This window comes from Rhamphochromis sp. 'chilingali' (genome assembly GCF_963969265.1).
Source record: "Rhamphochromis sp. 'chilingali' genome assembly, chromosome: 6".
Classification (NCBI taxonomy): Eukaryota; Metazoa; Chordata; class Actinopteri; order Cichliformes; family Cichlidae; genus Rhamphochromis; species Rhamphochromis sp. 'chilingali'.
In genome coordinates this window covers 5,873,832-5,892,198 of record NC_137933.1, presented here as the reverse complement: position 1 = coordinate 5,892,198, position 18,367 = coordinate 5,873,832, and the positions used below count along the sequence as shown (strand labels likewise).

At 39.7% G+C, this 18,367-nt stretch overlaps 1 protein-coding gene across 1 annotated transcript in view; it reads right to left on the bottom strand.

The window, feature by feature from the left end:
- Positions 1–1,024: 1,024 nt before the first annotated feature.
- Positions 1,025–18,367, bottom strand: part of adamtsl5 (ADAMTS like 5) — a 62,905-nt gene continuing 45,562 nt past the window's right edge. Inside the window, exons 8-13 of the mRNA XM_080884544.1 lie at positions 15,992–16,078; positions 15,245–15,408; positions 8,094–8,292; positions 4,809–4,919; positions 3,673–3,744; positions 1,025–3,590 (exon numbers count right to left, since the gene is read on the bottom strand). Of these exons, the coding sequence (XP_080740670.1) occupies positions 3,271–3,590; positions 3,673–3,744; positions 4,809–4,919; positions 8,094–8,292; positions 15,245–15,408; positions 15,992–16,078 (953 nt within the window). The 3' untranslated portion in view covers positions 1,025–3,270. The remainder of the gene's footprint in view (positions 3,591–3,672; positions 3,745–4,808; positions 4,920–8,093; positions 8,293–15,244; positions 15,409–15,991; positions 16,079–18,367) is intronic.

Sequence of the window (18,367 nt, the reverse complement as noted above, 5' to 3'; positions counted from 1 at the left end):
ATGCTCCGCAATGTGGTGACGTCATTCGGGGCGACTGGAATCGATAAGGGAATCGTTTGCAAAAATGGCAAACAATTCCAAGGAATTCAAACAGTGGGAACCGGTTCTCAACAAGAACCGGTTTTCGATACCCATCCCTATTTCTCAATAAACGATAAACAAATCCATCCAGCACAGAATGTGAGCTTTATTTCATGTAGCGCTAACGAAACCAGAAAATGTACAAACAACATCAGTTTATTCTTTTAATTCATTCATAGCTTCCCACTTCTGTTTGATGCGGCAGCTCTTGATTCGTTTTCCACACAAACCCAAAGAAAGATTTGTTCATGTGTTAAATTAAATTCTGAAAAAGATCATGTCTGCATTGTTTCATCAGAATTTGATCTTTAAATACTCTGAGACAAAGTTTACTAAAACAATTGAGAGGCAGCTAAGTAGAATTACATGATTTTTTTTTAACGATTAACTGAAGACGTGTTAAAATGACATAATTCACTTCTGTATTTCACAATAATTATCCAGATACATTTATTTATTGTTTACATTTATTTTTGCAAATTGTGAAGCAATTTTAAAAACTTAAAAAAATAAATCCAGGAGTGCTTAAAAAGTATTAAAAATGCAGAAGGGATAGAAGCTTCCTGTCTCATGCCTTCAAATGAAGTAATCATGTCTGCAAGAGCGAGTTTGAAATATGTTGTGCATCTAACATAGCCCCGCTCCATCCCACAAAAGGTCTCGTTGATGTAAGTATATGAAGCCTAGGACTGGTTTCCAATAGTCCCTGTTCAAATGAAGGGAAACTGAGCCAAGTGTCTGTGATGACTCACATACAGTTAATGAGCAGGAACCAGGCTTAGTAAAAAACAATTATATATATATATATATATATATATATATATATATATATATATATATATATATATATATATATATATATATATATATATATATATATATATATGTGTGTGTGTGTGTGTGTGTATATATATATGTATATGTGTATATATATGTCTGTATATGTATGTATGTGTATGTGTATAAAGTTGTATTAGCCACTGTTTAGTGCTTCCTTTGGTGTAGATGTAAAGGGTTTTTGTAAATACAGTTGTTTTACGGATGTTAATTTTTTCTCATTTGTTATTTTACATTGGTTGGTCTTTGAATACACACGCACATTATAAAGACAAAGAGAGTCTCTTTGGCACATATACATACAGTATATTAGGTTCAAAAGCAAATATGATATTTTTAATCCACAACACAATAAGCAGAGTTCAACCATTTAACTCATTACAAGGTTTCTTAAAACAGTTATAATCAGTTATATTGTAGTACATTTGTAGCTAATCAGCGCCACACAATAAAATACTGTATATTTATTTTCTGTAAGTATCAAAGGCCAGACCTGATTTAACATACTCTAACAAATGAATACAGCAAATAAGCAACGTTATGAAAGACATTACACAGCTGACACAAAATTATTGTGTTATGATTAAAGCTTATTTTTCATACATGAACACTGTGAAACAATCTGTTATTAGATATCACCAGTCAAAGATAAAGCATCTAATTCAGTCTGTCGTGACTGCTGTTTCAGGTTTTTCCCATTGTCTGTAGTGTAAGGACAGGTCACACCACAGTTTGAGTAGTGAAGTTAGTGTCTGCATTATATTCTGGTCTATTGTCTGAGAAAGGACTACGCAGTGAGAAGAACTGGAATTACTTTTACTCTGGACAGGTAGCCAGTGTGTCGATCTTCTTAAAGACTTCCAAACCTCCATGTTGGAAAAATCTGAAATGAATTACGCTGTGGACGTTCAACACTCTGATTAACTTGTGAATCACAAACTATCACATCAAATTAATGCTGCAAGAACCACATCCTTGATTAGATTGACAGTGTTTATTTAAAGAGAGTGGCAGATGGAATAAAGATAGCTCTAGACCTGAGTCTGTGGACTGGGGAAGGCCTCAGAGCTAGACCTGAGTCTGTGGACTGGGGAAGGCCTCAGGGAGAACTGGCAGGAGCTTTTGGGCCAAGCATTGTGTGGGTTGGCAAGCGTGAAAATGAAAGGAAATGTGCAAGAAAACCATACAACCATGGGACCAGAGGGGAAGTGTATGAGGTGTGGTCCCACTCCTGAAATTCAGATAAATTATTTCAAAAAAGAAAAAAAGACAATGAAACAGCCCCATTGTTGGGATTAAATATTTTACAGTGCCTCAATAATGCACTGGTGAACAACCTTCAGTTGTTCATCTGATATCGGTCCACTCATGTTCACTAATTATGGCTTGTTATTATGGTACCCCGCTTCTCAGCCCACTTACAGACTGGCGACCTGTCCGGGTGTGCCCCGCCTCTCGCACTATGACTAGTCTAAAGCAGGTGAGCAGCAGCTGCTCCACAGAGCTGAGTTTGGCACACAGTATACCTTATTCCAGGTGAGATTGTTTTCATCAACATCCCAGGATTAGCATCTGAAAACGTGATTGTTGGAAACCCAGCTTTGCATTCTGTCCCCTTTCTCATAATGAAGTGTCTTTATTTGATCATGTAGTGTAATATTTAATGACAGCTCTAATTTTTTAAAACCTCGTCACCACTAATATCTTCGGATATCTGTAATCTAAGTTGCTGTCTCGATGCTGTAATGAACCTATAAGTTGAATTTGACTTATTGTTTTGGTGCTGTCGATCAACCCTTGATGACATCTCGCTAGCCAATGAGCTGGAGGTTTCATATCACATATGCTATTTGAAAATAGTATGACCAAGATTTACAAAACAGATCAAAACATATATTCAGAACAACCCAAAATAGGTGACTGAGCCATTCTCCCACAGACTTTGATAGGATCAGAAGTTATTTTGAAACCACAGCTATCGCCATGTGCTTCCTGTCATACAAAATTCTGGTTTTTAGGCATTTTTTCAGAAATACTAAAGAGAAAAAGGAGAAAATTATTCAAAGTGGATTCTTCTTTTACACAAAAACAAATATAATATAAAAATATATGATGGCTGTGGGAAATAGCCACAATAAAAAGGCCATTTCAGTCAGTTTTTCTCTTTGGTGTTTTTAAAGGTGGCACAAGTGTCACCTAAAGTGCTCTAAATTGTACAGTAAGCTGATCAGGCTTTTAAATAATCGTGGACTCTCAGTATTTCTGGAATACATGCATCACAAGGAATCTGATGTTGGTTTAAAGGTCCAGAAATGTTATATCTGAGTAAAGCGTGCGACAACACTCATCCCCTCAGTTCTGTTTGGGTCCTCTGTTGCTGCAGAGCCTTTCAAGCGGCCATAACAGTTCATCCTCTCTGGGTCTGTATGGCACCACATAGCTCTCCTCTTCAAGCAGAATTCGGTTTAATGTGCGCTCATAATTAATGTGACGTCGCGCCATAAAGATATACTGTTTCCCTACTTCCAGGTTAGGGCAGTCGCACACATTAGGGACCCACAGGAACTCCCGGTGCTCCAGGCGGAACCGGTTCCGGTAGGTGTGGATGATCTGGACGTCGTAACGAGTTTCCTCACCTCGTTGCAGCTTCAAAAGGACTCTTGCCCGGAAAACTAAAATAAAATAGCGATACTAATACAGCTGTATGTGGTAACAAGCCACTAAAAACAGCAAAAATAGAATATGTAGTCTTACCAAAGTCCTTCTGGCAATACTGTCTCTGGCGTTCTCGTCGACCTTTAACACGCTGGCATTTGCCACAATGCCCTGAAGGATATGGCAACCGCAAATTAGTTCAGACAATTGCAGACATAAATAAAAATATGTCTCATAGAAATACACCCCATGGAATTAGATGAAAAACATTAATTAGTCTTTAATTCGTGTTTCTGCCATTTAGAAGATAGTGATCCTTTTGTGACAGCCAAAAATGGCCATTGTAATAAATTCATCCCGGATGAACCCCCACTTGCCAAAAACGGGCCACAAGACAAAAAGGGAGACATACACAAATACTTATTAATAGACTATTTATTTTAAATGAAAGACACAAGAAGAGACGCTAAACTAACCATCGTGTGTGGTTAGTACAATCATTTGTGTAAATGGGTGAATAAGGTGTGTGCAGTTTTCTCAGGGGTAAGAAACAACTGAGCTCTGAGGACGTTGATAGTGCACAGGCACAGGAGCCCCATGCCAACAGATGTAACCTGCCACTCAAAGCCAAAAGGAGGGAAGGATGGAGTGGGTCATCACACACAGGCTTGGATGAGAGCCACACTGAAGGTACGTCAACACTAAAGGTGGTACTATCAAATGTTTCTTTTTAAAGGTACTTGGCTAGTAGGTTGTTCTCAGTAACTCAGATAACTTGCCACAGTTCCTCTGTGAATGTGGTCCCAGTGCCAAAACTAGGACTGGTCACAATGACTGATGCCAAAAACTTTGACCCCAAAGATGGAGCCATAACCAAAGACAGCTGCAGTCTACAGATTCTCTCTGCGATGATATTATTCTCAAGGACGTTAGCCACACTTCTGCTGTGCAGTTATCAAGTGTTGCATATACTGAAATGTCAAAGGTATCAAGTTCTTTTTTCTCTTAATGTCAGACTGATTGTTGAGATCACGGCTATGTGGGGTCTTAGCAAAATACACAAGACCTCTTGTTATTCTTGTGCTTCAAGCTGTTTTTTATTACTCTAGCTTGGAGTTAATGTGGCATTTGGCCTTGGCACATATTTGGGACTGATCTAATTTATAGGGTACATGAAGTTTTAAAAAATACCAGTTTTAGCTTGTTGAGTGATGTGATGGGTTGCTTGAACATACTTTCAGGTGAGGGCTGAGGGAGGAAATTTCTACGGTTCTCGTCCCGCTCCAGACGAGGCAGGATGGGCTGGTGGGGACGCTGGTGGTGTGGTGGCTTCACTGGCTGTAAAACTAGAAGAGACAAAATCAACACACTAATATCAACATGATTTTTCAAATCCTTGGGCATCTTACAATTGGCTGTTTCTCTATGTATTGCAACCACAATCACTTTGGGCTCCAAAGCAAAAACATGGAAGAGACCAAAAACTGGTCTGAGTCTAAAACTGGTCAGTGATGTCACGGTGGCTATTTTCATCTTTTATATACAGTCTATAGTCAAGGTTGATCCACTTTTTTTTAACCTATTTTTGATTATTACTTATTGCTTTCGTTTTTTATTTTATTAAGTTTATTTTATTTTATTAAGTTTAGGCAACAAACCTCTGGATTTAAGAGTGGGAAGTTGTGCCTTCATTCCATTTTATCCAGCACTAATGAAAAACCTATAGCTGTGTACTAGAAAGGCAAACTCTTTCTCTGGAACTCCATTTCCATTGGATATAAAAACATATTTTATGTCGTGTTGTGGCTTAAATGTTTGCTGTTGTTCATTTCATTTTGGATAATGATCAACAGGCATGCACTGATATTACAGCCTATCAGTTAACAGTGTTTTTCATTATATAACACAACAGGAAACATTATTTGAATATATTAATGAAATGAGAGAGCAGCAACTTTTTCTCTCTCTTTTTTTCCCCTTTCAATTATAAGTTAAAAAATGTGAAAGCAATGCCATACTACTGTTATGTTCAATTGCTTTCTCAATAAAAGAGATCATGATTGAAAAAAAAAAAGAAATGACAGAGCAGCTTAAAAATCCACGATGTGTCTCCGTTATTCAACTTCACATTACATATCTAAAACTAAACCTGGCATTGTAAAAGATAAAATATATAAAAAACCTGCATCATACAGTCTGTTTTGCTTCGGCAAAAAAAAATTCATTCTGACTTTATTATGTATCATTGCGACCTGAAGAGTCCCGTTTTTATCTAATAAACAATCAAAATACTATTTCTGTCAATGATATGAGTTCTGCTTTTGGCAGAAATTCCCCTTCTGGAAAATGTTTTCCAGAGAGGCTACTTAGATTTATTGCAGGGTCGGATGGAGTCTGACAAGAAGGCATGGCTCCTCGGGCTCAGTGCAGATTCCCATGTGAATATTTAAGGAGAGATTGAACACATGTGTACTGTGTACTGTAATCCTGAAACTTACACCAGCTGTGTTTCTCAGCAGCAACCAGGCCAGCCTGCAGATAAACTATTTTAAAATCAAATGGGACCTGAACATGGATTCTTTTCAGCCCTTCATCCACTGTGAGTGTTTTCACTTATTCAGCTGAATTAGAACTTCTGTAAGGGTGCTGTGTGCACGCCTTTAGGTTTGCTGCCACTCGTCTGACAACTTCCTCTGTCAGACAATAAAATGCACTCATGAGCTAATCTTGGCTTTATATTTATCTCTGAAAGGAGTCACTCAGCCAATATTTCTGAGTTAGTTTCATCCCATGCTGCTGATTAAAGATGCATAAATATGTCCAAAGTAATTTATTACATATTCATTAGGTTACTCAGAAATGTGTACTTTCTGCATTTTCAAGTACTTTGCAGAGTGGTCAGCAATCTGCTATTTTCAGCATTACCACAAGTTTGTTTGTTAATTTAGCATCATTAGCGTTGCTTTATCAATTTATAAAGTCAGTGAGGAGCATCTATTGTTTCAGTTGTGTTTTTTTGTGACTTGCGTGTCTACTGCAGAGGGCATGAATGAATAGGCTGTGTCTCAGAAGGACATAGAACATGAATAACATGTTATAGTCTGACTTCAAACGAGCACCTGAGAGCATAAACACATCATAATTCCTGAAAAAACAGAGGAATGTAGCAAAACAGGCATTTTCAGCCTCAGATTTGTGCAGAATCAAACTTGTTTTTCATCCCCTGCTGGTGATTAGAAGAAATTATCATTTCTTTCTGTATTTTTACACACATTCTGTATCTGCGGTTTAAAGTGAGCACTTGCATCTGTACAGATACAGCTCTTAAATGGCTGTTAATGGCACACTTGTTATTAATCTCTCTCTCCTCCACAGCATGTCTTTATCCTGTCTTCCTTCTCTCACCCCAACCAATCACAGCAGATGGCCCCGCCCCTCCCTGAGCCTGGTTCTGCCGGAGGTTACTTCTTGTTAAAAGGGAGTTTTTCCTTCCCACTGTCACCAAAGTGCTTGCTCATAGGGGGTCATATGATTGTTGGGTTTTTCCTCTGTATCTATTACTGTAGGGTTGACCTTACAGTGTAAAGTGTCTTGAGGCGACTGTTGTTGTGATTTGGCGCTATATAAATGCAATTGAACTGACATTTTTTTTGTAGATGAGCTTTACTAACCACTGAATAATTCGGCTGCATTTTTACTTTCAAAGCATAACCGTGTGGGGTTATTTTTGTTTCTGCATGTGGCTGAAACAGCCTCTGTTTCTGGAATAAATCCATCCGTCACACAGATCACAAAGAGTCTGATGGTGATCCATGTAAACTGAGTATAAACTACTGTAAATGTTTAGTGCTATTACTGCAGACTGCAGAGACTGCACAGGACCAAAGCCTTAGTTTTCTTTTTCTTTTTGTAACCTGGATTTCCCTGATGACTGCTCGTTGCCCAGTAATATAAAGTGAACAGAGAACACTTGTAAGTGAGTGCTGTACATGTATGTACAATACTTGGTGATGAGAAAACACTGCTTTGCATCATAGCTAGCATTCAGTTACTGAAAAGTGACAACCAAAGACCAATGGTGTTGTAGGTATTTGTGGAATGACACAATGAATCTGTCTGGTTCTGGTAACAGATCCACAGCACAACACCACAGAAGGCAGCATTTATGACGTTGGAAAGATAGCACAAAGTCCATTTTAGCTGTTATCATTAAAGAAACAATAAAAACACTGTATTCATGTAAGTATCTGCTCAGTATAGGGCAGATGGTCTGAATGTTGCTGACGGCACACTCTTTCATGAGTTTCTCCCCTTACAGGAATGACTGGCAGAAATTTCTTTAATGTGGTACTTGTGTGTTTTTAAAGGCAGCCTAAAATTTCTTCTCAACCTGAACTGAGCTTTAAGTAACATGAGGTTGTTTGAGAGGTTGACTGACTTACAGTTTACTGACTTACTAAACTAATGGTTTAATGTATGAATCTGTTTCACGAGAATTAAAGAGAGTATATGGGCCTTACACCAGTGAGGTCGGGGGGTGTTTTGTGGAACCCTGGTAGTGGTGGTTGTGGCTGAAGCAGTGGGCTGACTCCAGGGTAGGTAGCTGGCAGTATGGTGAGCCTGTCGCAGTGGGCTCCTCCTCCCGTGGAAGAGAGCATACTGGTTTGGTGGGAGCCAATACTCGTACTCAATCCCCGGGTTTCTGTCTGTTGCCAGAACCTGCACACAAGTGAACAGTTCAGAGTGGCATGGAGAAAAAGAAAAATAGCAAGCTATCAGTCAGGACCATTAGAGCCAAAGGAAGATTTCTATTTCTATCTGCAGTAACCGGATTCTTTCACCGAGCTGACATATACTCTTTCCAAAATGTTTGGGCTAACTCCAAGAAAAAGTCTTTGACTAGCTTCCTCGTTCTCATTTCTATTTTGTTGTTAGTCATCTTGTTATCAGTACATGTGCCCAGATACTTGAAGCTACTCCCACAGACTGACCAGAAATTGAAGGACCTGTCATCAGGCCTGTATAATTCACCGTCTTGATGCTCAATCATCCAGGTAAGTAAATCTCCAAAGGTTGATTCTGTTCATCTGGACGTTTTCAGTGGGAGAAACGTTTCGTCACTCATCCAAGTGACTTCTTCAGTCTCAGCTGACTGCAGGTTTCCAATCTTATAAACAGTACATTTGCATAATGACTGAAACCAGCTGAAAACGCTACGTCCAGATGAACAGAATCAACCTTTGGAGACTGTGTAATTCACATTTTGTGAACCTTAAACATCAACTAATAATGGATTATCAGTTAGAATTCCAATCTCCTTCCTCAGTCCTCACCTGGAAATATGTTCAAATTCTAATCCATCGAATCCGTCTTGTTGTTGTTGTTGTATTAAAGTCAGATTGACAAATAACATCTTTTTACTGTAAGTGACATGCAGCTGTATTAAATAAAATCATGTTGCATCTTCTGTGCCCCTTTGTGGTTTATATACAAACTGCAAGGATCCGACTGATCCACTACAGCTGAGGTAAGCTGTTCACTAACCACTTGTGCCACATATTTAGCCAGGACAAGTCAAAAGTTAAAGCACCTAGATGAAAGTCACCAAGGGCTTTTGGGAAGTGCTTTAATTATAGAAGTCTTCCATATATTTGGGAATGCGCATGCATTTAACAAAAACTGAAACAGTCTGGTCAAACTGCTGCCCAGATGCTTTATGTGGTTTAATCCTCAACAGTTACAAACTGGGACAGATGACCAGTTGGCTCTGAGCTACATCAGCCATTATGGTACTGGTACCTTTACCTTTACAGCTGTGGCGTGTCCAGCCCAACCAGACTGGCCACCCCAGGTGCCACCCCGAAGCTAAAACAATAAGTGAATCGAGTTTGAATGAGTCACTCACCAAAATAAATCGGGTGTTTTGAGTCATTTGAGTCACTGAGTCAGTTGCTAGGAGAGTGCAAAAAATGTACATTTTCACTCAAACTTAATTTGTTTGTCTTTTCATGTAAACCCAATTGCTAAGATGAGTGATTGAAAAAGAAAAACAACTTTTTTATAGAGCAAAAAAGAGCAAAAAAATAAAGAGTTGTAAAGGGAACATTTATTTTTATTTCAATAGAATATCAATGAAATTTCTGACAGATAGAAATGAAATGTGAATCATCAAAATCAAAAATCGAAATAAAAATAAATAAAATTCACAGATTAAAGCGTTCAAAAGTACTAGTCCACTTCAAAATTAATTGTCCCTTACAGATTGGCATTGAGGAAAATAAGCTCCCGAACTTTTCCAGGGCTGAGACGGTTCCTCTTGTCTGTAATTATTTGTCCTGCCTTTGAAAAGATCTGCTCTGATGGAACGGAAGTTGCCACTATGCAGAGTCTCGTCTTCATAATATCGCAGGTTTTTTTGAAGACAGTGGCACGGGACTTCCACCACTCCAGGGGGTCCAGCATTGGGGGTCCAGCATTGCCTCTGTGAAGGGGTTTTGGACTCCTGGCCTCAGTGATGCAAACCGCTTTTCAAAATCGGCCCAAATCACAGGCACTGTCTCAGTGGAAGGATTGGCCTGTGGGACACCCTCTCCTTCCTCTGTGCTGGGTGTTGCCAGTGGCAGTGGTCTTAAGGACCTCGATGCAGCTTCCACAACTCTTGTTACAGCATCTTCTGCATGTCTATCATGCAAAAATGCATGCTTCTTGAACCTGGGATCCAAAAGTGTAGCATCTGTAAGCAGGCTCACTTGTTCGATCCCCCCCAGCCATTTGACAGTTTCTGCCATGAGGATATCTACCATGTTGCGGATTGGCTGATAGATGGAAGGACTTCTCTGTCTGTGTGCAGTAACCCTCTGCAGCCCTCTTGCCATTAAAATGGCTTTTGATCCAGTAACAAACCTGTTGAGGAGAAATAAAGGAAAGACTGTAGTTCCATGCGTTTTAATGCAGTTATAGCCCCTGCAGTGCAGTGCATTAAGCATACATTGTCATAGAAAACCATTTCACAGTTTACATTTAATTGTAAGCTGTTGTAAGAAACATCTTAAATGCTATTATCTGGGAAAGAATTGAAAAATGTGTTTAGGCAAATGTAATGACACAACATGAAATATATACATGTATTATGAAACTATTTTAACATACCTTTCGGCACTCAGTTCCACAGTCACTTCCTCAAAAGGCTGCAGGACCTCACAGGTTTCCTTGACCATCTCCCACTCTTCAAGTGACAGGGTTTGCAGCTGTGGATTCACCAAGGCCAGGGTGGAAATGAGGGGATCCTTCACTTCTGCAATCCGCTTCAGCATGTAATAAGTGGAATTCCACCTGGTTGGAACATCTTTCTTCAGTCGTAGTTGGGGCTGTCCCATCTGCTGCTGTGTCTCTCTCAGTTTAGCAGAAGCCACTCTGCTGCGGCGTGTATATTCAATTATTGCTTTTACCTTTCTGATAATTTCTTGAATTTGAGACTGCTGGATTCCCTTTCTGACTATTAAATTCAAAATGTGTGCAAAACAATTTAGATGGTTCCAGTGCAGAATGTCACCCACAGCCTTCTTGACATTGGCTGCACAATCACTTACACATGCAACTATCTTTTCCATAATGGCCCATTCAGTTGCAATCCTTTCCAGCTCTCTAGCCAGGTTTTCAGATGTATGGTTGTCTGTTAATTCAAAACAGTCCAACAAGTTTGACTGCAGCTTAAACTTGGTCACATAGTGGCTTGTAACAGACATGTAACTTGTTGATGTGCTGGAGGTCCAGCAGTCAGTTGTTAAGCACACAGCAGGTGCTGTCTTGATTTTTTCCTGAACATCAGCTCTTATCTTCTGAAACAAATCGGGCATCAGCTGTCTGGATACTGTACTTCTACTGGGAAGAACATATGAAGGATCAAGTGCCTTGGTGAATTCCCTAAATCCTCTGTCATCAACGATTGAAAAGGGCTGAAAATCTTGGGCAATCATTTTAACCTGGTCAACCTTGCTCTGCTGAAGTGGCATCATGGGCCTTGACACAAATGCTCCCATGTAAGACTGCCTCTGTCTTCTTTTTGCTGATTGTTGTCCTTGCCCTGCTGTGTGTGTGCTTGTATTCTCTTGCTGAGTACTTGTTGATGTGCTGCTGGAATAAACAGGTGATGTGACCGCTGTTGATAATGCTGCTGTTGAAGATTGTTGCTCCTGCTGCTGGCTGCTAGGTTGTCCAATGGTAGTAGCTGGGTTTTGACTGTGCTGTTGTTGTTGTGGGGTGCTTGCTACTGAGATGTCTTCTCATATTGGACGTGCTTCCCCCTCGAAAAGACAAAACTGCCTTGCAAATGTTGCATTGTGCATGTGTTGCGCAAAAAAACCCATTGCGGGGGGGGGGGTACGGTATGAAAAGGGAAAAAAAACAACAACGCTTGGACACTGCTAGCACGGGGCGCCCACAGGAACGCAAAGCAGGAGATGAAGCATAGCTGAATATGTTTCCAAACCAACTCTATTCTAAGCCAAAGACTAGAAAATATGGTGAAGCATGGTTTCACCTGCACAAGTGCCGAGGTAGGTCTCCCTGCAGGATTGGTTTCCCTGTGTCGAGAGCAGCGCTGGGCTGTTCAAATCACGGACAAACAGTATCCCACATTCTTGATTTTTAGTTCACAAACACTTGTTGTAATAACTAACTACTCCTGACATGTTGGAGATGTTAGCTCTTTATACAGTAAAGTTACAGTGGGATACAAATAATATCAGGCTGATCCTGCCACGATTCGTTCCCTCGGTTCAAATCCCGGACAAACAGCATCCCACAGCTGTTTATGTTTTTGAACCCATTTTGCACAGAGACATTTTTGGAAAAATGTATTGATAGCAATTTTGAATATTATTACACAGGAAAATAACAACTACATGTAAAATAATTACACCGTGACGCCTCTGCCTTTGTAAATAGAGGGACAGTAACTGCGTGTGTGTATGTAAGCCTGTAAAAACTGCAGATAGAGACAAAATACTGTTAATCTGACTATCTGCCACTCTGCAATTCCTCTCATGTAAACAATAACGTGGCGCACAGCTGACGTGAAAAAAAGGCACATACCTTTGACGTTGCGTGTCGAACTCTGTATTCCTCGTCCACACGTAAACGCAAAAAAGGAGTTTTAAAAAATCTCAGTTTTCGGTGATTCGAAACGCCGTTTACGTGTGGACGAAACAGCTGCGTTTTCAAAAATACCCGTGTAGGTGTGGACGTAGCGTAAAAGAGTCAGTAGTTTATTTTATTACTACCTGTAATTTATTGCAGATTACTTGTATTTGCTTAATTGTTTACTAAATGTTTGAGGTGTGAAATAAACCGCAATGGTGCAAAATATGGGGGTGTGTGGTTGGAAGATGTGTTTGTGCGTGTGCGCGCCAGGGGGGGCGCGAACATTTTTCATGTAAAACAAAGGGGGGCCCAGCAAAACAAGTTTGGGAACCACTGGCTTACGCTACGATTCAGCACGTGAAGGGAGGGGGTGAGTAACTCAAATGTGCTGTTAGCATGTTAGCAGAGCGCTGCTACTGTGAACAGAGGAGCTATTGTCTTGATGTGAGCTTCTACTCAGGGTTTTTTCTTCCAGTTCAGAGCAGAAATTTTTTTAAGAAACTGGCTGTTGTTTTTTTCCCCACAATTTTAATTATAAGCTAGATATATTTCTACTAATGAAATTAGTTTGCTAACAGCAACAGGGATGAGTCAGTGAGTCAGTTGGGCTTGTGAATCATGATTCACGAGTCAGTAAAGTGATTCTCGAGTATTGAATCGAACATCACTAATGAGCATCACGTTAGCAAAGGAAGGAGAGCCAAGCACGAAAGACGGCACCACAGAAAATGAGAAAATGAGGTGAAAAGAAAATGAGAGAATAAATGTCCCAGTAAGTAATATTAAGTTTGTTGAGTTTAGTAAACTTCGGTGAAATTAGAATACCAAGGAAAAAATAACAGTTAAAGAATTATTGCAGCCGTCGCATATTTCAGACAGTAGGCTGCTGGGGGGAGCTAGCATAAGAGTTATGAGTTATAAGATATAATCCAAGTCGTAACATTGCTGTGTGGAGCTGCAGATTTGGTTGCAGGTTAATACTGGCAGTGTCACCATGCCAGCTGACTGTACTTCGTCATCAGCCAGTGTTGTTCTTTATACATCAATATTACCAAAGTTTACCATAACGCAGCACTTACACTACACTGTGCGGTCTATCTAATTTCTCTCATTACTTATCCTATCTGCCAGCTCCATGTTATGAATAGAGTGTAAATCACCCCTGTGCCATGTTCAGTGCAGGGATGTGCAGTTCTGGATCTCAAGGCTCCTGGTCTCCCGGTTTCAGATGTTTCCATACTTCAACACAGCTGATTTAAAGAATCATTTACAGACTTCTGCACAACTAGGTGTTTGGGGATTATTTGATTTGAATTGGCTCTGTTGGTATAGGTAACATCTAAAACGTGCATGATAGGGGTCCATGAGGGCCAGAATTTGACATCCCTGACTTCTAGTCAAGGTCATACATCAGGAAAGTTGTTGTTTGTGACATAAGTTTTTGCTTTATTACTTCAGGGCCAACCAGTAGAGATAAAAGAAGAGAAAGAATGAAAAGATCTCAAAATATTGAGAATTTCTTTCTTAAGAAGGCTAAAATACACCCAGAAGCAGAGAGCAATGTCAGGGAAAGGTGGACTGAGCAGCAGTCATCACTGTCACCTGTGAGTTCTACAAATGAAGGTATGTGTGAGAAGGAAAATGCAAGGAAGGGATGTTTATATTGTCAAGGTACTTGAGTAAATGTTCACTTTCAAAACATAAATATTTTGCAACTCCAAGTGCTGCTGTTTACAAATGTTTTTGTACTTCTTGTCTTCCTAACACGTAACAGACTCATATTAAAAGTTCAAGAAGTTTATTTTTGCACAATTTATACTGAAAACATTATCAAAAGAAGGCATAGAAAGTATTTACTTGCTTTCAGGTTTCATTCAAATGTTAGTCTTTTCATTTGTTTCCCCACTTTTTTCCTGTTTCAAAATCAAACACCAGTTTGTGAGAAGATTATCTTCTTTTTTTAATAGGCAGATAAAGTTTTGCATTGGCTAATTTGCCAATTGAATGTTAAAAATGTTCATATTTTAATATTCAAAAATGCTTTTGCTCAAAACATATGTGCACTATATGTCAGTAAAAATACTATGCAAATATTGCTGTCCTTGAATGCTGAATAAACACTGACAAAGCACTGATTGTATCTCTTTTACTTTATCAACACAGTATCTAAAGACTTTGCTCTGTAGTGGTTAAAATCTCATTCTAATAAGAGTTAAAAGCGCATTCGGTTATTAGGTTTATAGGGTTATTGAATTATGGTTAACGGTTGGCAGAATTCTTTTTTAACATTATCTGCCAATTACATCTGCCACCCTTCTCCAAATCTGTGCCCCTACCTGGCCCCCCCAACAAAAGTTTTCTAGACACGCCACTGCTTTAAAGTCTTCAGTGTCAAAACAGACATGTAATTGATTTATAAAATATATATAAATATTTGGACAGAGACAACTTTTTTCTCATTTTGGTTCTGTACATTACCACAATGAATTATATATATTTGTTCTGTTCCAGCATCTTCAGATATTCTTACCATTAGATGAAGGTCTTCCTGGGTGGGTCCTGGCACCTCAAAGCTTTCCCAGGTGTCTGCTGAGCGCCGATAAACCAGCTTAGTCCCTGCTACACTGTACTCGCCTGGAACGCTGATCTTCCAGTTTCCATTAATCAAAAACTGGGAGCGTCCATTCTGCAGGGCTGTGCAAGGGAAGAACAGGTCATGAGAATGAAGGAAAGACTGGCATGTCTTTCGACATCAAAGGAAACAGTTATGTTTCCTTATCAGTGGGTGAAGTTGAGGCAAAGGCCGGATGCCAGAAGCAGAAATATGGCGCCTGACTATATATGGCAGCAGTGACTCCTGGAGGGGAGAGATTTTCCATGACATGGATGGAAACAAGTACCTTCACCTGTCTTAACCAAGTGGTCAAATAAAGCCTTTATGAGGGTCTCTTTAAAGACAACAGCGCATTCTGTTTCAGGGCGTGTTTTATTTTGGTCTCATAAACTGTGATGAGAATAGATGCCCTTGGTTATTTTGCTGCCTGGGAAACGTTCAGAGGGTCCAGAAACCAAATGGGACCGTCAAGCCCACTGTCTCCAGGGAGAGGAAGCCACAGCATGTGTAGACCTGAATTATAAAACTGATTTACACTGCAGCTATGAAACAGTGATGCAAAGAGACTGCCATGGAATTAAGCTGAAAGTCAAACGCACAGCAGGCCTGGTGTGTGTAAAAGAGAGACAGGGAGAAAAAGCGGCTCTGTAGACGGATTCTTACCAAGATAATTCCTGCTGTTATCAGTGACTCGGATGTGAGTTGCTCCAGCAGGGATCATGGCCACTTCATTGTATCCAAAAGGCCCGCCTGACAGAGAGAGTAAAAGCTTGGTTTTAATTGGATTTCTTGCACCACATTCAGAAAAGGCCATTTTTTTTCCAATCAACTACACAAATACAACACCAACAGCAAGCTTGGATACAAAGTACCAGGAAGCCAGGAAACAAGAAAATCCTAGAAATCATCTAAAAGAAGCTTGTTGGTTAAACAATAATCCCACATCTGCCTCTGGGATTGCAGAGAGAGTTATGGCTCAGTCTGCAGGTTGAAGTGTTTACTTATATATACGGTCCAAAAAAAGGATGTGTCTGTAATGTTAAAGCATCTTCACGTTCAAGTCATCTTACAAGACCAGACCAGCCTCCTGACAGAAATCAACCCCTCAGTTACTTGTTTAAACTCTTTTATTAAAAACTAAATCACCAACATCAGATTACTAGACTACCACTTTATTAGAACCAGTCCATTTACCATTTTAGTGCCATGCTAAACAAGCAGTCACAAAGTTTAAACATTTTTTAAACATCTTAATGTTTTTCTGTCATTTAGAACTTTTTTCTCATTTATGTATGTGAAAATTCCACAAAATGCTGTGGATGCTATCCTAACCCCACCCTTAACTCTAAATGGTCACATGGTGGATACCAAAAACCTGCTATGCATTACTGAATTTTATTTGAAAGGCTATAAACTTGCACATCTCCAGACAATTGACTGTACTATTATCCTAGTTTGATACATTCTGTCATTTTTCAAACATAATAGATATTTAGAAGCATTCAGACTGTACTGTGCACCTGATACTCAGGGTCTACCTTTGTGTAACTGAGCAGTCAGTAAGTGCTCTGTAATCAGTGACTCACAGAAAACCTGGATTATTAATCACATGATTATAGCTTTTAAAAGAGCTTGCTGTACACTTGCAGGCGATGGTTTGTAACGTGTCATTATAAGACAAACGGGATCTGTAATGTCAGTAATATTAAACCTAATTAAGCACAAAGAAAAAGAAATATGGACTCTAAACTCCCAACCATTCCTTACAGACTGATACTTCAAGAAATAGAAAAAGTCTCAGGTGTGTCCCCGAGCGCAAAGCATCAACAGCATGAAGCTCATTTATCATGACGTATAAAGAGTGTCTCACTCTGGTTTTTCTTTTCACCAGTTTCGGAGAAAAACTATTCTCGAGGTGAATCTGCAGGGCTTTATGATGATATAGTGTTTTGAAATGTCAAAGTGGCAGGTATGTGATCAGCGATGAGCTCGGGGCCATGTGCATTTGGAGCTTGGAAAGAACCGTTTCGTGCTGCCCCATTGGCCCTCCCTCCACTGGTGAAGGAAAGGAAAAAGAGCCCTTGGAGGCTGCTGAGTCACCCAAACAAAGCAGCCTTTATCAGCCGTGTTCTTCTTTCTCAGTCTGAGCCATTATGGGCCAGGACTTCATCTATCACCTCTGGTCTCCCTACACAATGAGCTGTGAGAGAGAACCACTGTTACAGAGCCAAAGTGACACACTTGAGGTGTTAGGCACTTTGTAATTAGGTTTAATTCCCCAGAATCTGGTGCTTATTATTTGTTTATTTCCATCTATTATTCTCAGACCATTAATGTTTGAGAATAACATGAAAGCTCTGTATTATGTTGAGGTTTCCATTCATTAGATGAATGCTCCCAGCTGAATAGGAATGCCCCCTAAACAAACCTCCAAACTCACATGAGTTAAAAAGTAACTATTCTGAAGATAAAGCAGCCAACAAATTCCAAAAGCTGCCAAAAATCACATCAAAATGTAGCCAAAGTGCCTTAAACGTGCAAGGCCACTAGATGGCAACTGGTGTTTTTGCAAAAAGAATTTTGGTTAAATACCAATACTATGAAGTCTATGAAGTCTTGACCTCTGTATACACAGACTATTCCATGGTTTGCTCACCAGCTGATGACTTACATTGACATTTGAATTCTTAATTCAATTAAACAGGGCAAACAATGCAGTATAATACTGCAACCCAGTGTGTGGGGTTTGTCTGCAGTATACGGGGGAACATAGCACACAGATGCAGGATGAAGTCAAGAGGCTGGAGATGAACTTGAAGAACATGTGTCCAAGTCCAAGCTCTGCCTGCTGCTTTGTTTTTGCTCTGTTTAATAATTGAAATACATTTTGATGTGATTAAATTTCAAAGTAAACTGAGTTAGAAACAGTTTGTTCGCTGGCCGGGTTTAAGTAGTGAATACTTGTGTTTTCTAACCTGTTATTTCTCTTTTCAGATAGAGCATACAGGCAGACAAGCTTCTGAAAACCTCCTCCCAGCA